Source organism: Papio anubis, chromosome 3 (assembly GCF_008728515.1).
Source record: "Papio anubis isolate 15944 chromosome 3, Panubis1.0, whole genome shotgun sequence".
NCBI classification, from domain to species: domain Eukaryota; kingdom Metazoa; phylum Chordata; class Mammalia; order Primates; family Cercopithecidae; genus Papio; species Papio anubis.
In genome coordinates, this window is record NC_044978.1 from 176,684,679 (window position 1) to 176,710,500 (window position 25,822).

The 25,822-nt window shown below is 45.0% G+C and overlaps 1 protein-coding gene across 1 annotated transcript in view; it reads left to right on the plus strand.

Annotated features, from left to right (window-relative positions):
- The window catches only part of SLC2A9 (solute carrier family 2 member 9), a 191,137-nt gene that overhangs the window by 105,933 nt on the left and 59,382 nt on the right, over positions 1-25,822 (plus strand). The window contains 3 exon segments of the mRNA XM_031664719.1: positions 2,894-2,960; positions 2,962-3,073; positions 11,202-11,312. Coding sequence (XP_031520579.1) covers positions 2,894-2,960; positions 2,962-3,073; positions 11,202-11,312 — 290 coding nt within the window.

Here is a 25,822-nt window from a genome sequence, read left to right on the forward strand (position 1 = left end):
CTGCAAGATGGACGGCTCTGGTTATCTCGCTCTTTCTCTGGGCACCAGCAGCTGCACAAGAGTCATGTGGAGCCATGCCCAAGAGCCCTGTACAGTGTCAGCAGGGCAGTTATACCTTCCCAAATGATAGTGGCTCCAAACCAAGTATGAACTTACAGAAACAGGTTATATAACAAGTGGAGTATGCACCTGCGCACCTAAACTCACTGAGTCATTCTGGCCCGGATGTTTACCTCGGCCTATTCCTTGACCAAAGCACACCCGTGTACCTTACAGAATGTATCTTGCTTTACCCTAGTGTCAGGAATAGGAGACGACTTTCCATCCTTCTGCTTCCTGCCCGGAGTGCCCCTGCCTTCTCTGGCAGCCTGAAACGCCCCCTCCTTGGTGCCCCCTCAGGACTCCAGCTCAGTCTTCTGTGTTTGCTATTTTCAAAAGAATATCTGTGAGCCCTCAGCCAGAAAGGGTACATGTGGAATAGTGAGGACCCCAAGCCCAAATCCCGACAGGCCGTTGTTAGGACTGATTGAAAATAGTGAGAGAGTCATGGAGGGGTGGGGGGCGGGCTTACTTGGCAGTTAGGGAAATAGAAGTCTGGCCCGCTTGGGCCAGGGTCCTGCAGGGCACTCAAGAGGCAGGGGCTGAAGGGTGTGGGAGGCCCCGGCAGGTAAGTCCTTGGTGCAGGTTTGGGTTCTCCCGGAAGCAGGTCTGAGAACAAGTTAGGAGTGCCAAAGTTTCAATGGAGAGTAACACCTGGGAAGTGACAAGGATGGGAGAAGAATTGGGCAGGAGGAGCTATCAGGCCACAGTGCCCCTGGCAAAGTCTTGGCAAGACCAAGGGAGAGCTCTGGAGAAACTTGTGCATTGCAGGAGGTCCCCCACTGGGCAGAAATGGCTGGGCCCTTGGACAGCCTCCTTGCTCCTTCATAGGCTGGGGGTCACTCTGAAACAGTGTCACCCACTTTATGAACATATATACAATAGGAGGGTTGAATTGAAGCTTTAAGACAAGATCAGAATTTTTTTTAATTTTAATTTTTAAGTTCCAGGATACACGTGCAGGATGGGCAGGTTTTTTACATAAGTAAACGTGTGCTGTCGTGGTTTGCTGCACCCATCAACCCATCGCCTATTTTTTCTAATGCTCTCCCTCCCCCTACTCAGCCCCCCAACAGGCTCCGGTGTGTGTTGTTCCCCTCCCTGTGACCATGTGATCTCATTGATCAGCTGCCACTTATAAGTGAGAACACGTGTTCATGCGTTAGTTTGCTGAATGCTGTTCACAGTAGCAAAGACATGGAATCAACCCAAATACCCATCAATGATAGACTGGTTAAAGAAAATGTGGTACATATACACCATGGAATACTATGAATCCATAAAAAGGAATGACATCATGTCCTTTGCAGGGACTTGGATGGAGCTGGAAGATAGGAAATTTTAAGAGAAAGAAGAGAGATTTTTTTTGGTTCAGGAAATTCTGTTAAGGGCTAAACACTGAATTTGTCTGAGAGCTTCCTGGCAGCCATGGTGAAAAGAGAAAAAAAACATAGGTTATGAAGTTATCCTTATTTTATAATAGAAAATATGCAGGTCATGAAGGAAAGAAATGGTTTTCTACCCCAAAAGTCTAGAGTTATTTTATCACATGGATGTTGCATTTTGAACTTTGAGGAAATAGTAGAAATATTATACTTAGTGCATGAAACAGAAATGTTGCTCATTCAGCTGCTTTTCTCATTTACCCTTAATAAATGCTGGGGAAAGCATTAATTTATAGTTCATAAAAAAAGACATTCTGAAGCAGTTTTTAGTACTCTGCTGGAAATAACACTCCAAAGCCTTTGGAAGGGTACTTGCTTCTTGGAGAATCTGGAGCAAGTTTAATGGCATTTGCTTAAGAAGAGCATTTTCACATACCCTGAGGGGCAGAGCCTGTTTTAGGGATGCTGCCTGCTGTGTCTGGAATGGACTGTCCTCAGGAGCCATCACAATAGCCACCTTTCCCTGCAGGAGGAAGAAAGATCAGAGCACTGAGTATAGGCATCTGTGTCCGAAAGCGCCCCATGATCTGATTATTGTGCTTTCAGGGGTCTAATCAGTCAGCCCGCCTTCAAGCATACATTCATAGAGGTTTGAACAATTAAGGTCTTCATTTAAAAAAAAAAAAGACAGATTCTCTGAGGCTGGAAGTTTGCAGTGTTCAACATGGAAAAGGCATAAATCACGAGGGTGGGTTTGAGTCTTGGGAAGATTCACTCTTTGGGACTATTTCCACTCAATTTCTTGTATTTCAGAGGGTCGCATGGAAAGGGCCTTGCAGTCATTAAGCTCAATCCTTCTTTCCACGATAATGTGGACTGCAGGGCATCCTGGCCAAGTGACATCCTACCGCTCTCAGGACACCTGTGATGAGGGTGAACGCATGAGCCAGGGAAACAGGAGGCGCTTAGTGAATATTCAGCAAACGAGCTTCAGTGAGGGAAGCTCCAAGCCATGGTTGAATGTATATGATATCATGCAATTATTACAACAGCCACTGGAGGCAGGAATGATAACAAAAGATGAACAGGGGCACAGCTGCCCAATGCTATAGATGGATTTGAACTCTGGGTGTGCTCTACCTTGCGTTGGAGACAGTCAAGACACCCCCGTTCTCAGCTTTTTTCCCAGCCAGCTGGGTGGTTGGGCAAATCATGGCATCTCGCTGCACCTCTGTTTTCCCATTTTTAAACAAGGGCTTTGGACTCCATAGTTTCAAAGGCCCTTGCCAAGTTCCACCCCCAGCTAAGGTATGTGGCTGGGTGGTGGGACCCGTCCCTGTAGGGCCCAGCATTAGACACGATGGACACTCTAATCCCTGCTGAAAGTCCACGTGTGCCTCTGTTTGCAGCCTTCCAGACGTTTTTGGGTAAGGCAGATGTTTCCCGAGAAGTAGAGGAGATCCTGGCTGACAGCCGCGAACATCTGTCTGGTGTCTGTGCTGGAGCTGCTGAGAGCTCGCTAAGTCCGCTGGCAGGTGGTCACCATGATTGTCACCATGGCCTGCTACCAGCTCTGTGGCCTCAGCATGGTGAGTCCTGGGGCCCGGTGGGCATCCTCGCATGACTGGAGGGATCAGAGGGCAGGGAGATTCAGGGCTTGGGCCCTGGATGCCCAGGTTCAAGTCTCAGCTCTGTCATCACCACAAACTCTATGCTGTTAGGCAACCATGTAATTTGACTGATCCTCCTCAGTTTCCTCATCTGTAAAATGGGATCACATAATATGCAAAGTGTTCAGGTCAGCCGCTGGCCACAGAGATATCCCATAATAAATGCTAGCACTAATTATCCCTAGACATGTCTAAAAGTCATAGTTCTTTAAAAAACGGATATTAGTAAGTCGGAAGTGAGAGACACTGAGATGATTTTAATAAAAGTACTCTTGGCTGGGTTATCTTCAACTCACAACTTTGGCTTGAAAAAAACCTCAAGGCTTTAAGTAAGAAATGCTCTGGGGCTTGAGCTGCCATGGGCCGGGAAGTCTGAGGAGGTCTCTCCATGAGGTTCCCCAGACGCTTGGACGTTCGCAGCAGTCTCCTCTGTCTTGAGGGCACTCGAAGGTGGAATTCCTGGTTGGAGACTTAGGGAGGCAGAGTCTGGATCTTTATTGTTATTGTTGCTTCGGACAAATGGAGTGGGTTGCCTCTAGGGGTGGTGAGCTCCCCATCTATGGAGGTGTGCAAACAGGCTGGCCGACCACTTGGCAGGGGAGTGTAGAGGAGATTCTTGCATAAAGCATGCAAAATGCCTCTGAGGTCACTCATGTCACTTGAGAGGAGACTGGCTGAACCCAGAGGGAGGGAGAAGAGGCAGCCGCCAGCACCCTTCTGAAGAGCCCTAAGTAAGACAGCTTGCATTTATACTAAATAAGCATGAGCCCAGCACCCCCAAAGGTGGGCAGGGAGGGCGTTTGGGGGTGTCTAGGGAAGATGAAGTGAAGGGGAGTCATTCCTGTCCAGAGAAGGAAAAACAGCAGCATAGAAAGCTGCAACCACAGTGTTCCACCTCCTTTCCACAACTATTGGTTCTATTTTCGGAAACACTAGGATGAAATGAGATCACCTTGCTTTTTGCTTTTACCTTTCTCCTTGGTCTGGTTAAAGTCAGCAGGTTGAGCAGGTGCCTGGGTCAGTGGCTCTACCTACATTAACCGAGTGATCCTGGGAGAGTCCTGCTGTCTCTTCCTGTTGACGAGACCGAGGTTGTGCCAGACAGTCTCGAGGAGGCACTCCTTGTTCTCGGAGAGTAGAGAGAGGAAATGAATCATTTCTTAAAGCTAACGCCTGAAGTCTTGAAGACTGAATATGGAATCTGTAGTGAATGAGGCATTTACATTGAGAACCATGACAGTTCTAAACAGAATTCACTTCTCCACAGGGACAACATTTTCCTATTTGCATCCCCCGTATAACTTCATAAATTCCACTGTGGTGTACCTGCAAGGCGTGCTGCCTAAGCACGTGGTGAAAAAAAAATCTCAGCTACTCCCAAAGCCAGGCCCCAGCCTCAGAGCGTTCTGCCCTCCTGTGTTGATGATCTTCAATGTTTAAGTCGGGAATAATACTTGCAGCTGAACGTGCTTTACCTGACCCAGAGCAGAGCTCTGGACCAAGAGTCAGAGGCTGGCTTCCCATCTCAGTGGGGCACAAACCTGCAGTGAGAAACCCGGGCCAGCTGCTCCCCTTCGCTTGGCCTCCACCCACTGGGTTGCAAGCCTAATCAAGTGCACATACATGTAGCACTCAGCGTGGGCCAGGAGCTGTCACCATGGCGGCCCTGTGAGTTAGGCCCCACTGTTAGGCACAGAGACGTTGAGACACTTTTCCAAGGTCAAACAGCAAGGAATAGTAGAAAAAGGACTTGAGCCCCAGCTATCTGGCCTCAGGGTCCCCCTCCGAGCACCCCCATGCATGTCACTCAGGCTGTGTCCCCAGGCCATCCCTAGGCGGCCACAGGGACAAGTCTTCTTCCGTGTTACATACAGAGGGAGCCATGCCGGCATCGCAGCTGTACTGTGGTCCAGCTCTCCCCTGCACCTGCTGCCTTGTCATCCAGATTCACGGGTCCAAGAGAGCTAACATGGATCCAAAATTTTAGCTTCCTTGGAAGACTTGTTTTGTCTTCTTCATTTTCCCAGACATTATTTGGGGGACATGACCTGTCACTTGAGACATCCGTAAATACTGCCAGGCATCTCTGTGTTTGTCATCTTATTCCAGCCCCAAACGGTCCCACAGGATAGGTGGTATCGCCCCCATTTTCTAGACGAAGAACTTGTGGCTCATGGAGGGTCAGGCCTTGCCCAAGGTCCCAGGGGTGGTGCCTGCACAGACAAAGTCACACCTGCTGGTGCTGGGTGCACTCCCAGTACAGCCCACCCAGGCACTTTGTACCAAACTTGCATTTCTCAACCTCATAACTATGTAAATTTTGAGCTGGAAAATTCATTGTCATAGGGGCTATGCTGTGTGCCTAGGCTATTCGGCAGCCTCGCTGGTCTCTTCCCATTAGGTACCAGTAGCACCGTCTGCCCCACCAGCTGTGACAACCAAAAATGGCTCCGGACACTGCCAGACATCGCAGTGGGAGCAAATTGCCCCCGGCTGAGAACCTCTGTATCAAGCCAACATCACAGATGCTCAGTGTATTTATGCTAAGGAACCGATGAATGGTTTTCACGTACTTTAGAAGTCACTCAAAAGTTGACCGGGTGCAGTGGCTCATGCCTGTAATCCCAGCACTTTGGGAGGCTGAGGCAGGCGGATCACTTGAGGTCAGGAGTTCGAGACCACCCTGGCCAACATGGTGAAACCTACTAAATACAAAAATTAGCCAAGCATGGTGGCGGACACCTGTATACCCAGCTACTCTGGAGGCTGAGGCAGGAGAATCACTAGAACCTGGGAGGCAGAGGCTGCAGTGAGCCAAGATCACACCACTACACCCCAGCCTGGGCAACAGAGCAAGACTCCATCACAAAAGAAAAAAAAAAAAAAAGGAAAAAAGAAATTATTCAAAAGTTGGAATAAACAACATTTATTTATTTATTTCTAAATTCCTTTTTGGTGTTGGATTGTTGTTTTTTTTCCCCTGCCTCACACAATAAGCTTTCAAATTCCCTTCTCTAAAATTAGACCTGTCGCTTAAAGTGACTTATTTTAGGCAGCTGCCTTCCTTTCGAGCAGTTTGTCTTCAGCATGAAAACCAGGCTTCAGTGTGAGTGTCAGTCTGTTGCCAGTGTGAAGGAGGCTCCTGGCTTTAGGCCCACCCCCTTCCCCATTGCTGGGGTGGCCACAGCAGCTCCTACCCCTCCACTGTGCTCCCCTCACCTGGAGAGAGCTATTAGTGGGTCTCCATCCCTGAAGATGGAGGCTGCATCTTATCAACCCTGTGTCTCCAGCACCAGAGCAGCCCATGCCACGTGGTGGGCACCTGAGTGTCTAGGGGAGAAAAGGAGGCGAGGGCAGGAGATAGGGAGTTCTTGGGCTAAAAATTGGATCAATATCAATTGTCAAGCCCAGTGTGGGGAAGCCTTCATTTTCTTGAACCTTCCTGAATCTTCCAGAATGCCTAGGGTCATGGCGTGGTTCTCTTATCTACTTGGGATGACCTTTCCTTGGGGTTCCTTCTTTCTTAAACACAGAAGCCAATCATAGTCACTTCCCTGGGCCTCAGTCTCCCATCATGAAAAATGGGGATGATAATACTCAGTTTGCACAACTGCTGTGAGGAATCTGTGGAATTATGTGAAATATCTCACAGGTGGCAACTGCTCAGCGTGCATGAATCTCCTCCCAACCTTGCTGTCATCAGCACAACTGTTTCTAGCATTGTTTTCTCCTCTCTCAATGTCATGCAGTTTCAAAATCTGCTGCTTCCTGATATGCAGTCTTGGTTGGGAAACAAGACACCCAAGTGTGTTAGAAATCGATGTAAAATAAGAGCAAAGAGGATCAGAGTGCCAGCCGTGAATGAGCCCATATGGGCCTGGTGACATTGGTTCTGGGTGCTCACCGGCGGTGGACAGCTGCCTGGGTTTTTGCACTTGGTGGGATGCCCACGCATTACAGGGTTCCTGGTGTGTTCCTCTAACCACTTACTTGGGAAACTGTTGTGTACTCCTCCCTTCCTTGCCAGACTAAGAGGTCTTCTAGGGCAGACGAGGACCTGTGTTGTCTGCTGTCACCTTAGTGCCTAAGAGAGTCCCAGATTTCTTACCCTTTCTCTAAACAGTTGAGTAGAAGGGAGGGAAGGGAGGTCACTGGGAGGGACGAGGGGAAGGAGACATGAAACCTTAGATGCGTTTATAGAAAACTGTGGTACTTTCCCCCTCTTTTGGCCTGGAACCACATGAAGGTCCATCTGATTTGTTGAAACATCATTAGGAGTTCCGGAGCCTAAATCAAGTTTTGTACAAAATCTCAAATTACAATTTCAGAAGCAGTTATTAATAACTTTGGTTTTGAAAAGATTCTCCTGAAATCACTTCCTAGATCAAATTGGAAGAATCTAAAATGTTCTGTAATCATAATAGCGGAGACCATCTCACTGCAGCAATTGGCTGTGTCCTGATGGATAGGGAGAAAGCTGAGAAGAGACCCTCCATATGGCCACCCTAAACTGTGGTCAAGAGGGCCAGGCTTGGAGTCATCTGCCTGCATGCAACTTGAAACACTGAACTGTTGAGGTATGGGACCTTGGACAAGTTGTCATGATTGCCCCGTGCCTCAGTTTCCCCAGCTGTAAAGTGGTGATGAAGATAGATGAAAGGATGCATTTAAAGTTCAGTGGCTGGGCGTGGTGGCTCACACCTGTAATCCCAGCACTTTGGGAGGCTGGGGCAGGCAGATCACCTGAGGTCAGGAGTTCGAGACCAGCCTGACCAACATGGAGAAACCCCATCTCTACTAAAAATAGAAAATTAGCTGGGCGTGGTGGCACATGCCTGTAATCCCAGATACTCGAGAGGCTGAGGCAGGAGAATCGCTTGAACCCAGGAGGCAGAGGTTGCGGTGAGCCGAGATCGCGCCATTGCATTCCAGCCTGGGCAACAACAACAAAACTCCATCTCAAACGAACAAACAAACAAATCAATCAATCAATCAATCAAACAATCAGTTCAGCGCGGGGTCAGCCGCATAGGTGGTGCTCCGTAATCTTAGCTATTATGTTGTTGAAGGAGCCCCAGCCTGAGACCGCCAGGGAGGCGATGGTTGCAGCACACATCCTCTGACTTCCCAGCTGTGTAGCCCTGGGTGAGACACTTCACCCCTCTGAGCCTCAATCACTCATGTCAGAGTTCAAAGGAGAGCAGGCCAGAAAGGTGGTATCACTGGGCTAAGGGCTGGGTCAGTGTGAGGTTAGATTTTTATCTGTAAGATGAAAAGCAAGACTGGGTGATCCAACACTCTTCGAAAAACTTTTAAAAGCAAGCATTTTCTGGCCACTCTTAAAATTTGAGTCCTTACTTTGTATCCTTCTGGATACAAAGGGGGCTCCGGGGCAGGATGCACTCTTAAGTTTCCTGGGTGTTTTCTTATTTTACAGCGACCTCAAACTGTCCAATCAAATAAGCGTCAGTGTGAACAGAGGTAAAGCTGAAGGCAGTCACCTTCCCACTCTATCAGCTGATGCAAGGGGAGGGCAGTGGCTTCGTGGCACAAACAGAATAAGACTGGTAGTGTGTGTGACGTTCAGGCCTGCCCTGCGGGGGGACAGGGCCAGCCCGGCAGGACCCCTGCAGCCCCTGGGCTTGGGGAGAGGATTTGTGGGCTGATTTCTGCCTTTTGATGCATGAACGGTTGTAAAAATAAATACGGCTTTTATTGCTGTTTTTATAACTGTCCCTTACTGAACTTAGAATTTTATGCGAATGACTCTCTCCACTAACCTGCAAAGGGACATCTATAGCAGTGTCTCTATGGGGAGAACTGAAACCAGGGGGTGAGAGGAGCCAGAGGGAGGTGCTGGCCGCAACATAAGAGGACTCACACTAAGTGGGATCTAGGGCTGGGAACCTCAGGAACGTGAGCTGGTCAGGCCATGGGGATGAGAACCACGGCTATGAATAACACAAACGTCAGACACCTTCACATGGGTGACAGCGTGGCAGCCTGAAGGCATTAAGAGGGCCCCTAGAGAACGCTGGCTGTTGAAAATCAGTGAATTTGGCTGATGACTGAGAAAGGCTCTTACACTTCTGGAATCCAACCCTGAAGGTGCACTGGGGATCACAGTTACCCCCTAAAGGGGAGTCGATTGTATAAACATATTCAATGGACACAGGGTTTTCAGGATAATGTTAGCTTCTGTTATAGCCCTGAGAACTGTAGGAATTGGTGGATTTATTAGACGCTACCTCTGTACACCATGGATGTGACAGCAAAGGTTCAGGCTTTAAGCACCCCATTTACTTTTGCCTAGAACAAGGTGATACTGATGAAGAGTATGGGTTTAACCTGTGCTTTCTGGAGTCTAACACTCACTCAAATGAGAGACAGGTGCAGAACAGGAGGGTTCTTGTTTACACGAATATTAAAACCTGTTTTTGCCGATAGATGTATGCCTGCCTGCAAGCTCGAAGAAATGGGTGTCGTAGTTTTCACTGGCATCTCTCGGTTTGCCCATAACTTTATGGAGGTTTACTTTCTTCACAAAATTTAACCATCTGTAGATATAAGTAGGTCCTAAATCTTCCCGCCAATGCATGAATAATTTTTGCTAAAAACATCTGGTAATAAGACAGATCTATAGAAAGAAGAACATCCAGAAACAAAGAGCAAAACGCAAGAGTGTGGCCAGCTAATGTTGGACCTGACAGGATATGAACAATGTGCTCTAACATTTCTGCTGAATAGGGATCAAACTATTCTTAAATGTTCATACGGTCCTTTAAGGCAGGGGGTTTCCCCATCGGAATTCATCAATTAGGACAATGTGGTTTTCTATCGTTCAGCAAACTCAGTTTTAAAGAAATGGCTGGGATGGGGAGAACCGAGACATCATTTGCGTCCAGGTTAAAAACCTCAAAGTGAATACTGAAGAGTGACCATTCTCACCCAGTTCCTGACACCTCACGGGACAGGCAAAATAAACGTGGTCATGTTCGTTTGACTGGGGAGGAGTAGGAATCTCCGCAGGGCAGAGCGAGTTGCCTGAGGTCACGCAGCGAGTTCAAGATGGAGCCAGGTCTCCAAACTCCTAATCAGTGCTTGTCTGATGCCATGAGAGTCAATGAGGATTTAGGTCTAACCTCACGTGGCAGAAACCCCAAAAGAGACCTCAACAAGATGGAAGGTTTTCTGTCTCACGTGAAGTAAGTTGCGAGGGCTGGTACAGCAACTCCAAGACCACACATCCTGGTTTTCCCAGGACACACTTAATATATGTGGGTTGTCCCAGCATAATTATCAACACTCTCAAAAGTGTTCATGTTTGGATAACAACTTACAGAACCACTGTAGTCAGTGAGGGCACAGGCTAACTCTCTAACTTCCTGGTCCAGCATCCGAATAAGCAGCTTTCATCCCAAGGCAGGGGCTCTAGGTATAGTTAAACAGGTTGTGCATTACCCAACTCTGGGGAACATCTTTCACCTTGTACGCATTGTGGATTTACTATGGCAATTTTTCAGTGGATGACAGTAAACCATTTTGTGTAGTGGAGGCCTTTTCTGGTTCTCATAAAGTTACCATGGAGGTTAATGGCCGTGCTGTTCTGAAGTCACCTAGTAATCCAAAACAGGCTGCTGAGGCTCCAGCCATCACCTCCACCATCCTGACACAGAAAGAAGGAAGGGCAAACAAAAATAAAAAACAAAAACGGAAGCACACCTCCTGGATGAAAAGTTCCTTTTTAAAAAAGGGAAACTTCCTGGAAGCTCCACCAACATTACTGTTTCTATCTCACCGCCACACTTGGCTGCAAGAAAACTGGGAAGTGTAGTCTTTTAGCTGGGAACTCCCAGTAGTCCAGGAGTTCTTTTAGTAATGAAGAAAGGGAAAAGGTGGGATGAAGGCGAAAAATGAGCATCCACGCCACTCCACCTTGGGACTCTGAGTTGAATCCAGAGACCACCTTATACCCAAATTTGATTTAGAAAATAGATTAAGTCCTTCCACTGACCATTCTCTCTTCTCATTCTTTCCTGCATTACAGATTTGGTTCTATACCAACAGCGTCTTTGGAAAAGCTGGGATCCCTCCAGCAAAGATCCCATATGTCACCTTGAGTACAGGGGGCATCGAGACTTTGGCTGCCGTCTTCTCTGTAAGTCAACTGAGTGTTACTCCTGAGAATGCCACAGGGGGTTACACAGCACAGTGGGAATGTTGGTAAGGTCCTTTAAGGCAGGGGATTTCCCCATCAGAATTCATCAATTAGGACAATGTGGTTTTCTATCACTCAGCAAACTCTTGGTTTTAAAGAAATAGCTGGGATGGGGAGAATCCAGACATCATTTGTGTCCAGGCTATTGATCTGAAACCTCAAAGTGAATACTGAAGAGTGACAATTCTCACCCAGTCCCTGACACCTCATGGGACAGGCAACACTGCACTGTGGGAACCCCAGGCAACAAACAGGCATCCCTTTAAAGGAACACGTCCTTTGTCATGCCCAAGGGGGCTGGATTTTAGGAGTTCATCATGCAGTTCTTCACTGACATTTTACCCATCTAGAGGATATTTCCTTTCTATATTTTGCTTCCCTGTCATCTTCCTTTTAATAAATAACTCCATCCTTTGAGTTCTCACCTAGTCACAAATGATGAAATATGAATGAATAAAATATGTGAAAGAGGGCCATATTGTCCCCAGGAGTTCGGATCAGAGAATTGATGTGAGTCTTCAATCTCTTGCCATGATATTTAAAATATTTCAAAACCATTAGCAGTCATCTCATTACCCCAGACATGTGGGAGTTTGCAAGGCAAAGGAGAAAGGACATTCCAGTGGACCAGTATAATAGAGAGGAAGACCTTAACCAATATGTTCAAAAGAAGGCATAGAGCTCATCACTGTTTCTCAACCTCCGGTATGCAAAACAAACATTTGGTGGAGGGGAAAGTTGTGTGGCTTCAGAACCTACAAGAAATTTCCACATCTTGGAATCAGATCAAACTGGATTTGAATCCTGGCTCTGGCACTTCTTGGCTGTGTAGCATTGAGCAGTGCACTCAACATCTCTGAGCTTCAGTTGCCCTCTTTATGAGATGTTTGTGTCTCTTCTTTCTTGTAGGTGTGTCTGTGCCTCACATTTTAGGCACACAGGACACAGTTAGGCTCCCTTCCAAATGGAAAGAGAGGGCTAAAATTAGAGAGTTGTGTTCTCTGACCTTGATGGAGTAGTTTGTTTGTTTTCACTCTTGCTCACTGATTTACACTGACAAGATTGATGCCCATGCAAACAGCCAGAGGTTTGCAATTGTCTTTCTGACTTCTTGATGACAGGACACTTCATTCTGCACCTCACGCTTAACAGGTCCTTCTAACAAGATGCTTTTTAAAAATAGATATCATAAAAAATGTAAAGGAATGATGTTTTGTCTCTTTCCCTTTCCACTTCATGGCCTTTTTGTTAGAGGAAAACATTTCAACGTTTCGCGTTCTGGAAGTTTCACAAGATTCATTCTCATTATTCTCAAGTTATAGACTGCATCTAGTTTTCTTTATTAATTTTTACTTTGAGCTGTGGAAAAACACAGTCAGTCTGAGATGAAAATTATGGGGAAAGTACGGGAGATTTTTCATTTTGTTTTTTGTAAAGTATTTTATTGGTATTGTAAAGAAATCAATACCAGTTCATTAGGGCAAATTTGTAAAATTCAGAAAAATAGAGAGGAACAAAGAAGAAGCTAACTACAATCATACTACCCAAGGAAGTTTGGCAAATTCTTCCCTTGTCTTTCTGTGCATAGATGTACATTTCTTACATAGTAGCACGGTAATCCTGTGCTCTAATCTGCTTTTGTTCACGTAATCTTATGTCAGAATGATTCTCCATTTTCTTATTTATTAAGTATTTTTTGTTGAAGTGTATCATAGATGCAGAAAATTATGCAGATCCTCACCTTCCCTGAATTAACACTAGTGTTGAAAGATTTATCCTTCTCCAGTAATTTTCTATATGATAATTTCCTTAACCATTGTCTGCGGGTGGGGTTGTTGAATGTCTCTGCTCAGAACCTGATGGCAGTGCCATGCTTTCTGGGTTCCAGTCCCGGCTCTGTGTCTTTTTATTAGCTGCGTGACCCCCATGTAAGTTATCCAGCAGCTGTGTGACTCAGTTTCCCCACTTCTAAAGGCCATCATCCCTGCCTCATAGGGATGGGCTGAGGATTGTACCAATGAATGTACATTAAGTGATTCCAGCAGTGGCTGGCAAATGGTATGCATTCTGTAGGTGGTAACTATTCTTGTCCTATTTAGGTAGATTTCCATAATTTGTGATTTTGAATAAGGCTACGATGGACATCCTTGTAGACAGCAGGATTTTACAGGGACTCTTGCTATCTTTTGACAGTTGAGGAAACCAAGACCCAAAGGAGTGACTTACTGTGGGTCACACAATCAGCTGGCTCAGAACCCGAGGGAGTGGGGAAAGAGATCATCATGGGGCTCCTACTGCCCCCCAGTGAGACCCCAAAGTGTTCTACACGGGACCTCATGAGTGCTCACGTCATGCCTGAAAGTCCAGTGATTGCCCTTGTTTGAAAGAGGAGCACATGAGGAAGTGGCTACGCTTCTTCCCTTGGTCCAAGAAGACTTCACAGGAAGCCATTCTTATTCGTTCCAGACTCCAGAAGCCACTCCTTCTTGTCCCCATGCTCTGGCAGGCAGATCATCTTCCTTAAAAGCTGACAATACTGGGCAAAGTATTCCTTGGAAAGACGAACCCCAGAAAGGAGAGTAAATGACTTCACAGTCCTGAAAGGGAAGGAGGAGTCCTTTCTAAAATCAGGACTCAGAGCCGCAGCCTCTGGAGAGTGCTCCTGCCGCTGCCTTTAAGTGTGGACCTGGTGGATCTCAGTCATCTGGACCATGGCCAGTTGGTACCCTGCCATTTAGCAAGCTCTTGCCAGCTCCTCCCGTGGTCAGACTGTTGACCCTGTGCTGGGCTTACAGAGGGCCTTTGCCGTGGTGCCTGCCTGTACGAGCTCACAGTCCAATGGAGGAGGTTGACTATGACCCAAGGATAAATGATGTTTTGCTGTTGTAGAGGTGCAGGAACCTCTGTGTGGGAGGTTCCTCTGAGCAGGAAGTGATGCTTGGTGGATTCTTTCATGCAGGCATGCATTCATCCGTTCCACGGACACCTAAGGTGCACTCATACTGTGCCAGCTGTCACAGGTGAAGTTGCCATGATCTAGAGAGAAAAGCAAACCTGGAAACAATTACTACATGCAACACGGAGACAAGCTTCCCTCTCAAATAAGGTGTTCTGGGAGGGATTCCTGGAGACAGGGACCAGGAACCTGAGAGCTGAAGGCCAGCAGAAGTTAGGTGAAGTGAAGTACATTGTATAGTCTGTCCCCTTTTCATCTTCTCAAAGAGCTGGAGATGCAAGGACAGATGCAGAACAGTCCATTGGAAACAGTCCTTAAAATGGTAGCATTGACCCCAGTTCCTGGAAAGGCATGAGACTAAATTCAGCATGAGGCTGAGAGTGTGGAATAGAAAAACGTTCTGGGGAGAAAGAGCTTTGGCTTTAGGATGAGGCTACTCTGAATTCAAATCCTGATCACCCATTTACCAGCTGAGTGGTCTTGGGAACATTGCCCAACACCTCTGAATTTATTTGCTCATCTGTAAAATGAACATAACCATTCCCACCTCTGGTGAGCAAAATAATGGCTCCCCAAGATGTCCACACTATGATTCCCAGAAGCTGGGAATATATTACCTTACATGGCACAAAGGAATGTTGCAGGTGGGACAATCTTGAGACAGAGAGTGAACCCTGGATTACCCAGGTGAGCCCAATATTATCACAGGGTCCTTGTAAGTGAAAGGGGGAGGCAGGAGGGTCAGAGTCAGAGAAGGAGATGTGATGGTGGAAGCAGAGGCAGGAGTGACGCCATTGCCAGCTTTGAAGGTGAGGAAGGAGTCACAAGCCCAGGAATGCAGATGTTCTCTAGAAGCTGCAGCAGGCCAGATTCTGCCCTGGAGCCTCCAGAAGGAACCAGCCCTGCAGACACCATCGTGTTTGCACTGCAAGATCTATTCTAGACTTCTGACTTCCAAAACTATAAGATAATCCACCTGGCTTGTTTTCAGCCACTGAGTCTGTGGTAACTCACTACAGCAGCAATGGGAAACTAATACAGCATCCAACAGAATTATGGAAAAAAATCCAAGGAGTGTGAAAGCCACTCCCCTGTTCCTCACAGAGAGTCAATATAAGGTAAATTCCATGCCTTTTCCAAAGTTTTTATATATATAAAAATGTCATATTTATATAGGTTGTATATTATATCATATAATATACATAATATAATGTTTATATATTATATATTTGAGAACAATGAAATAAAAATATGTAGATATATTTTTATATATTATATATAAACATATTTCTATATGATATATAAAATATATGATATATAAAAGTATGTGTATGTATACATTATATATGAAATATAAATGATATATAAATATGTATCATACATAAAATATGTATATAGCTATATGTATATATTCACATATATACATGTAAATATATGTAAATATATTTATATATTATATACTTACATATATACAAAATATGTAAATATATATTTATATACAACATAAATATATATTTTAGTATATAATACAATATAATAGAATAAAAATATATATACTATATAAACAGCATATATAAATAACATAAATATATGATACATAAATACGTGTTTATTACATATATAATTGTATATATAAATATATGTATTTATTACTTTGTTTTCAAATATACATAAATTTGTTTATTACATATATAATTGTATATATTAAATATATTACCTTCTTTTCAAATACACATACTTGAAATATATTTGAAAACAAGGCAATAAATATATATTTATATATACAATTACATATGTAACGAACACACAAATATACACACATATATTTCATCCAGCCCTCTGAAGTGATTGCCTATCCAAAAAGACTTTCCAGTTTTTTTCATTCCTCTTATAAGATTCTGACAGTCTATTAAAATGGCTCAGGAGGCTAATAAAGTTGAGAAGGGAAAGACATCTTTGCTCATTTCATCTGCAATTAATTTTGGCTCAGGGCCTCAGTCATCAGCTTGGGCAACTGTAAATAATTGCCATCTTTCAGAAACAGCTGGTTTTCCAAATTGATTTGCCTGGCACAGTGTTAACTCTCTGAAGAGTGAACTTCCAGTGAGCGTCATTCAGGCCGCGTGGGGCAGGGGCTTTGTGGGGGGAGGGCTCACTCTTGAGAAGCACAGACTCTGTGCTTTTACAGATCAGGGGGTCAGAATTCACAGGAAGTCATTCTGATTCAGTGCAGTGAGTTTTCATAATTGGCAAGAATGGAATGTGCTCTTGAGTAGTAGGAAAAAAATAAAATAAAATAAAAATCCTTATGGTTTCTGTTGCCTGTATTCCCCGTAGCTTCCCAATCAATTCTACAATTTCAGAATCAAAGGCCTCAGAGTTTACTGCTGGAACTCATGACACTGGATCCAGCACGTGTGAGAGGTGAACGTGGTGAAAGAGAGAAAGCAGGGTGATAGAGCCTCTGGGCTGTGTGTCATACTGGTCCCGCACCTGCTAGCTGGGTGACCTTGAGCTGGTCATTTCACCTCTCTGATAGGCATTTTTCTCTTAGTGAAAGTGGCAATAATAACAGACCTAAACCTCAACAGGTATTGTCATGAGAATCGTACTGTAATTCACAGTGCTTGACATAGAGAAGATACTCAATAAACTTAACTATTGTTGTAGGTTGAATTGCGCCTCCTCAAAATGCATATGTTGAAGTCCCTAGTACCTTAGAATGTGACTTGAATTTGAAATAGGATCATTGCAGTTGTAGTTAGTTAAGCTAAGATAAGGTTATATTGGAATAGGGTGGGCCCCTAATCCGATACGACTGTCCCTAAGAAAAGGGGAAATTTAGATGCAGGCATACACACAGGCAGAACACCCTCTAAAAATTAGAATTGTGCTGCCCAAAGCCAAAACACACTAGAAGCCAGGAGAATCCCTGCAACAGACCCTTCCCTGGTGCCTCCAGAGGCAGGGCCCTGCAGACACCTTGACCTTGGACTTCCAGACTCCAGAACTGTGAGACAACACATTTCTATTGCCGAAGCCACTCTGTCTGTGGGACCTTATCACGGCAGCCCTGGGAAACACACAGTTACTCTTGTTATTAATATCCCTGAAGAGAAGCAGACATGGAAAATGCCGAAGCTGCCCTGCTGCCTCTCAAAGACTAGAAGACGAGCCCAAGGCCAGGTGCTGCTTCCTCCAGCACTCAGCAAGTGCTCCCTCGGGCCCCTGCTCTGTGCCAGTGGACAAAGCAGACAAAGGTCCCTGCTGTGGAGAAGGAGAGCTCCTCATGGGGGCACAGACAGTGTAACAAGGGAGTACCCCATACAGTGTTTTAAAAGGTGAAGGGTGTTATGAGAAAACAGTAGAGCAGAGAAAGGGGAATGGAGAGGCGGGGACACTTGCCGTCTTAAATACTGTGGTCAGGCTCCAGGTGAGCCCAGTTGTCTGGGAAGAGCATGTCAAGCAAAAGAAGTGGCTGAAAGAAAAACCTTTGGGAAAGAGGGACGCAGTGAACCTGAGCAGAAGGGAGATTAATTCAGGGCAGTGGAGGGCATGTAGGGTGGGTACCCCACCTATCAGGAACTGCAACCTTTGATAGAGGGACAGAACCAGGCAAAATGTCCCTGTAGAAAGTGAACCAGGAAACCAACCCCTGGCCTCATTCTCTTTCTTGTGCCTTCCGATTTCTGACCGCTGCTTTCTGATTTCTGCTGAAGCCACCCAGAGGTCAGAGGGCAGGGAGCTTGTTGATTTGAACTCATGGGTCTCCCTCTAGGACAGAGAGCAAGAATCTGAGAGGAGACAGGGATGTCTGCAGCAGCCCAAGGCAGGGGCAAGGATGTGTCTGCCGCTTGAGGGACCAAGGGGCTGGTGGAGGGGCATGGGGCTTGAGGGGATTCAAATATGGTTTGCAAATCTTTTCTTCCATTTTGTAGGTTTTCTCTTCACTCTGTTGATTGTTTTATTTGCTGTCTATAAGGCTTTTAGTGGACAGGGGTGTTAAAAGGAGAGTGGCAGGTCATGCTTTAAATCCCTCCAGCAGCTGTAGACAAAATAGATAATGGCAGAGGGTGATGAGGGTAGAAACAGAGAGCATTGTCACGAGGCTTGGAGAGAGGCTGATTTTCCCTGTGAATCATCAGACTGACATGTGCTCTCGAACTAGCCTCGAAAGGACTGAGTTTAGTTAATTTCCCTTGACAGTCATTCCTTTTTCATTGATAAATAATGATTCTATGGCATTTCTATAGGTCACAGACTAGAAGAAACTACACCCTTCATCCACTAAAATATTAGATCAAGTCCCCAGTTTATTTAACAAATGTTCCAGGACCTTAGGAGAAATGAGGGCTGTGGCAAGCAGAAGCAGAGCTAGATTTTCCCCTTGGCTCCCAACCCAAACCCCCTGGGGGCCTGAGCTCAGTCTGGGGGCTGGGTGGCACCCCCGGATCTGAGAAGTAAAAACTCAGGCTAAATGACTTTTCATGTTCAGAGCTTAGATCAAAAGCCTTAGTGTTACCATTGCCTGAGCAGGAAGCAGGCAGAGGAGTGCGGACTCTCCTTGATATGGTTTGGCTCTGTGTCCCCACCCAAATCTCACCTTTAATTTTAGTTCCCACAATCCCCATGTGTCATGGGAGGGACCCAGTGGGAGGTAATTGAATCATAGGAGCAGTGACCCTCATGCTGTTCTCATGATAGTGAGTGAGTTCTCACAAGATCTGATGGTTTTATAAGGGACTTCCCCCTTCACTGGGCACTTGTTCTTCTCCTTCCTGCCACCATGTGAAGAAGGAGGAGTTTGCTTCCCTTCCACCATGATTGTAAGTTTCCTGAGGCCTCCCCAGCCCTGTGGAACGTTGTTAATTAAACCTCTTTCCTCTGTAAACTACCCAGTCTTTGGCAGTTCTTTATAGCAGCATGAGAATGAACGAATACACTTCTGGTTATGACAGGTCATCCTCGTGGGGTGCGGACTGGGTGGGGATGAGGAAGGGAAGAAACAGAGTCAGTGGCTCAGCATCTGCAAGCAGAAAAGGTGGGATTTTGCCCTGGAAGCCCATTCCCCTGCAGTCCCCACTCCCACCCACCCCAAGCTCTGAATAATAGCTTTTAAGTAAGTAGCTCTATTTTTGAGTTTGGCCAAGGACATACATACAAGTCCGTTCCTGCAGCTCACCCTCTGACGCTTGGGATATATTCCTGAGTCTTTACTTCCCCCCAAAATTTTCCTGATTTCTTCCCTATCCCTCTGATAACATCCTTTGGCTCCCCTGTATCTGGACTGGCCCCACCAGCTTCACTCACCAAAGGAAAGTGAGGATGTGGCTCATGGGGTGCGGGATGGAGACAGCACTTACCATCCCCTTGTGTCAGTGCTAAGTGGTGGCTGTTCCCACTGCCCACTGCCCACTGCCCTCTGCTGACTCTATGCTCCTGGCGTGGAAGCCCTGATTCCTAAGCCATCTGGACATCCAGTGTCTCTTTCTCTGCTCCTTCAAGAGCTAATTTTTTTCCACTTGCCCAAATTTCCAAGAACAATTTGAATGTATCCTCACAAACCTGTTTAGAACCATATTTTACCTTTTTCGAGGAGGGTAAGAGGATGAGGGGGAGTGCTTCACTTAGAAACCGCAGAAGCTACGGCCTCAAGCCAAGGTTGTAAAGTGACCCGAGAGGAAGAGACGTCCACAGGACTGGAGAACTCAGAAAGCCTCTCTGCTGCCGGCCTTTCCTTCCATCCCACTTGGCCCCAACCCAAGTCTGTTTTGCACTTTGGTTGAAATATCTCAAGACACTTTAATTTGTTATACTTAGAGATCATGGGCCACCCTGGGATGATAATTATTTAAAATGCAACTCTCATTTCTCACACCTTTGGCCCAGATAGATATACAGATATCTTTTATGCACATTCATCTTTTAAGCAGAAATTTTCCAAAAAGTTTGTTTCATTGAATTATATTCTGTGTTTAATTTAGAGAGAGCCTGTCCCAACCAGAAAATTGTTTCTGGAACTCTGTCCTCTGAATATAAATTTGAAAATTTCACTAGCTTGCAATAACCACAGCTTTCCAAGGTCTTGGCTTCTTTTCAGAGAGATGTGTGAAAGTAAAGATTAGCCTTTGCTTCTTTAAAACAGGATTACTAGCAGCTAAAAGTAATACTGGAATGTGAAATTTCTTTTCGTGTAATATATCTTGGCCTTCTTTTCTCTGCTGAGGGAGCTGCGTCAGTGCTAACCACACCATTCTCGGCTCCTTTCTCCCATCCTTTTGTAGCTAAAACTTTGACAATAATCCAACTTCTGACTAGAGAGTCACCAATTGCTCGTGTGTCAAGGGTTCCTCAGGAGCTCCTCCATCCCAACGCGTCATGAATAGGAAACAGCTATTAGGAATGCCTGGGGGGTGGCCCTCATCTGGGCCACATCTTGCCCCAGCATTTGCATTTCTCTCTGAAACAGTCTCAGTTGTCTCCACGGCTTTGGCTGAGTTATCAGGGGAAACCTCATAGAGTTGCTTTAAAATGTAAATTTGAAAGAGAGAAAGTGCGGGGTGGGGGGTGGGAGGGAGGGAGAGAGAGAGAGAGTGTGTGTGTGTGTCGTGTGTCATGTTTAAAGACATGGCCGTGGTAGTTGTCATGCATTCAATACCATTAATGGTTTGCTCAATGGTGTACCACTCAAGTAAAGCCTATTGAGGAAATCACACCAACTGACTAAAGAGGGAGCTTGCCTTTGGTTGGGATCCCTGCAGGAAGCAGTCAGACAGGACGTCCTGAGGGAGGCAGAGCCCCCACCCACAGAGCTTCCTCCTGGTAGGCTTCTCGGCCCCTGCGACAGTCAGTCCACATGGCCCACAGACCCGGAAGCATCAAGCCAAGCAAGGTCGGGGATTATGTAAATCAGCAGAATTTAAAAAGGCCCCGGCCTGGAGTTGGACACAGAATGGGGCATCTTCTGTGACCAAAAGGCTCACCTTTGCACAGGAAGGAACTCATGCAGGACGCTGTGGTCCCTGAGAAAGTCAGGAACTCCTGCCGTGCACGGAGTACCGCATGCAGTTTATACAGAGAGATATACACATTGAATACAATATAGACAATGAGCAATAAATAAAGTGTGTATCAAGTAATGTATGTAAAATAATATGAAAGCACATTAAATCAGATTTGGAAGCTTTAGTTGAAATAAATTTGAAATAAATGAAATTTTAGGCAATGTTTTCCTTCCCTCCAGCTCTTCCTTTTTTAAATGTTGTTTATTGACATATAATAGTTGCACATATTTGGGGAGTACTTTCCTTCTTTTGTTACATACATTCAATCATTTAGCAGGCAACATTACAAGCCCTGCCCTCCATCAGGTGTTAGCTCCTTGTATGGGTTTGCCCAGGCTGCCAAAACAATGTACCACAAACTACGCGGCTTAAACAACAGGAATTTCTTGTATCACAGTTCTCAAGGCCAGAAGCTGAGAGCAAAGCGTGTGCAGGGCCCCTTTCTCCAGAGGGCTGTGAGGGAGAACGTCCAGTGCCTCTCTCCCAGCTTCTGGGAACTTGCAGGGTGATCTTGGGTGCTTCTTGGTTGGCAGAAGCATCATCCCGACCCCTGCCTCATCTTCACATGGCATTCTGTCTGTGTATGTCTTTTTTGTTTGTTTGTTTGTTTGTTTGAGATGGAATGTCTCACTCTGTTACCCAGGCTGGAATGCAGTGGCACAATCTTGGCTCTGTGCAACCTTTGCGTCCCAGTTCCAGCGATTCAACCTCCCTCCTGCCTCAGCCTCCCGTGTAGCTGGGATTACAGGCATGCACCACCACACCTGGCTAATTTTTGTATTCTTTTTAGTAGAGATGGTGTTTCATCATGTTGGCCAGGCTGGTCTTGAACTCCTGACCTCAAGTAATCCACCCATCTTGGCCTCCCAAAGTGCTGGGATTACAGGCATGTGTGCGTGTCTGTCTCCATGTCCACACTTTCCTTTTTAACAAGGACACCAGTCGTCGTGGATTGAGGCCCATCCAAATGATGTCATTTTAAGTTAATCACCTAAAAATAAAGACCCTATTCCCAAATAAGATCACATTCTTAGGAATAGGAGATCAGGATTCCAATATTTCCTTTTTTGAGAGGATGCAATTCAGCCCGTAAAGCTCCCCAAGGAATGAGATTCCTGGCTCTGTCTTCTCTGTGCCCCAGTGCCAATGCTGTTGGAGGCTCTCAGTGACCTCAGGCAGCTCACACAAATGAAGGGAGAAAAACTTTGGGAGCATGTGCATATTCTTTTGACAAATGTGACTGTGTATTTGCCTCAGAAACACTGAGGAGAGGAAGTAGAGCACAAGGGTTAAGAGCAAGACTCTGGAGCCAGAGTACCTAGACTTGAATTCTGACTCACTGTGCAATCTTAGCCAGGTTACTAAACCCCTCTGAGCCTCAAGTTCTGGATATAATAGTGGGTGACAATAGCACCTACCCCAAGAAAATGTTATCAGAGTTAAGCTATTAATATATGCGAAGCACCCGGAACCATTCCTGGTATAATAGTAAGGGGTGTAACAATGTTCAAACATGGGAATAAAGACAGCATGAGATAGGCATAAGATAGGGCAGCCCCACAGATCAATGGAACAGAATGGAGTCCAGAAAACAAAAAGTTGCTAAAGTAATTCAATGAGGAAAGGATAGTCTTTTCAACAAATAGTGCCACAAAAAGTAGATATCCACATGGAAAAATGTGAATGGCAACTCCTACTACACCATACAAAAAATTAACTCAAAATGGATCATGTATCTAAACATAAAAGCTAAACTCTAAAACTTCTAGAAGCAAAGAATAAAGTTTTGCAACATTGGAATAGGAGAGATACAGAATCACAAACCATTTTTCAAATGGTACACTGGATTTCATCAAAATTAAAAACTGACTATTTAAAAGGTATTGTTAAGGAGATAAAAAGGTAAGTCACAGACGTGGAGAACATACCTATAAAACACATTTGAGGGGGGATGTGAATTCAGAATACATAAAGAACTCTTAAAACTCAATAATAAGACCAACTACCCACTTGAAAATGAGCAAAATATCTGAACACATGCTTTACCCAAGAAGATATTGAATACATCAAAAAGGACATGAAAAGACGCTCAACATTGTTAGTCATCAGGAAAATTAAAACTAAAACCCACATGAGATACCATTGTTCACCAAAAGGGTGACAAAAATTTAAATGGTTGATATAATACCATGTGTTGCCAAGGATGTGGAATAACCGGAAGTCTCACCCACCGCTGGTGGGAACGTAAAATGGCACAACCACTTCAGAGAACATTTCAGCAGTTCCTTATGAAGGTTGTACCCATCCAACCCAGTCATTCCACTCATAGGTATTTACCTAAGAGAAATTAACACACATGTCTACGTGGAGACTCTTATACCAATCAATACTCATAATGGCTTTATTTCTCAGAGCTGAAAACTATGAACAGCTATTGGGTCAACAGGTGAATGGAGAAACAAATTTTGGTATACCCATGCAATGGAATACTGATCAGCAATACAAAAGAACTGTTGATATGTACAACAAGAGGCCAGGCGCAGTGGCTCACACCTGTAATCCCAGCACTTTGGGAGGCCGAGGCAGGCGGATCACGAGGTCAGGAGATCAAGACCATCCTGGCTAACATGGTGAAACCCCGTCTCTACTAAAAAAATACAAAAACTTAGCCGGGCGTGGTGGCGGACACCTGTAGTCCCAGCTACTCGGTAGGCTGAGGCAGGAGAATGGCGTGAACCCGGGAGGCGGAGCTTGCAGTGAGCCGAGATCGCGCCACTACACTCCAGCCTGGGTGATAGAGCGAGACTCCGTCTCAAAAAAAAAAAAAAAAAAAAAAAGATATGTACAACAAGAAGAATGAATCTCGAAAACACTGCAATAAACAATATGAAATGCTAGAAATGATAAATCGAATCCTTGTGCTGGAAAGCAGATTGGAGGTTGCCTGGGGTTGGGGGAAGGGACAGAAGATAATTTTGGGAAGTGATGGAAATGTTCAATATCTTTGTAGTTGTGGTTATAAGGTATATAAATTTGTCAAAACATACCAGACCGTGCAATTCAAATGGGTACATTATACTGAATGAAAACTACACCTTTATAAAGTTGCTTCTTAAAATCCTAACCAGAACAAAAGGTTCCCATTATTATTTCACCAGAGGTCCCAGACCTGCTGGGTAAATGGGGGCTGAGTTGATGGGTGACCCCATGGCTCTGGAGTCCCCAGAGGGGTTTCCTGGGAGCATTAGGATTCTGACACTCATCCCCAGCTGACATCAGTAACCTTCAGTCTGCTGTTCGTCTGAGTTAATGTCTTCACTCATGATTTTAATGTCAAGTGGAAATACCATGTTCGCTCTAATCCCTTCTGACAGGCTGCACTTTAACTGGACTTAAAGGAGGGAGGGAGGAAGAACAGAGCCGGGAGACTGATTCTCAGATGGGAGGGTTGTTTTATCCCTTCTTTCTCTTTCAAAGCTGTTTCCCTGGTATGTTCCTGGACCATCTTTAAAGATCATTTCCAAATCAGGGAGAATGTGTTCAGCTTTTCATTGGTTCAAGTTACTGGTTCCTCAAGAGACTTTAGGGAAACAAAACAAAGAGCCACATGTCCCTCAGCCCACCCCTTCCAAAGCATCTGAACGTCAGCATCATGGTGTAAGAAAATAGTTCTCAACTGACTTTTGTAAGCACACTTTCTGACTCTGAAATTGTGGGTGATGCACTTGAAACTCTTTTTTAAAAACTTTAAAATACTGAAGTCAGTAACCATGTATGTTAATTTCAGTGTAACAGTGTAACACATGCTGATCTTAGTGTAACAATATAACACATATTAATCTCATTATAACAATGTAACATGTGCTGATCTCAGTATGACAATGTAACACATGCTGGTCGCAGTGTAATAATATCTCCCAGCAACTGTGATGCTCTTTCATGGCACATTCTGTTGTCATTTCAGCACCAGGTCACTGGATACTCTAATCCAACTCCCCTAAGACGCTTAGGAGACAAAGTTCCTGCATATACCAGTTATGAACAGCCTTCATTTTCAGCAACAGCTTAACTTTGGGCTCTGTCCTGTTAGCCACAAGAAAAGCTGTGACATCTAAAGATTGTACCAAAATCATATTTTACACAGTTATGAAAAATTGCCAGTATGAGTATTGGAAATCTTTGGTGATTAGGAAAGAATAAAGACATAATACAGGGGATGGACAGAGATTTGCATCCACACACTTCAACTAAATCTACTTTTTGGTGTTTTTAAGTCAAAAATCTCCATAGAAAATCAGGAAAACTGACAGACAAATAAAATAATAATCACATATTCCCCCAACCAGAGTTAGCCATTATAAACTATTTCTGCATATGTAATTTATATTACATAACTACATGTTTTAGTATATACAGATTTATGTCCTACT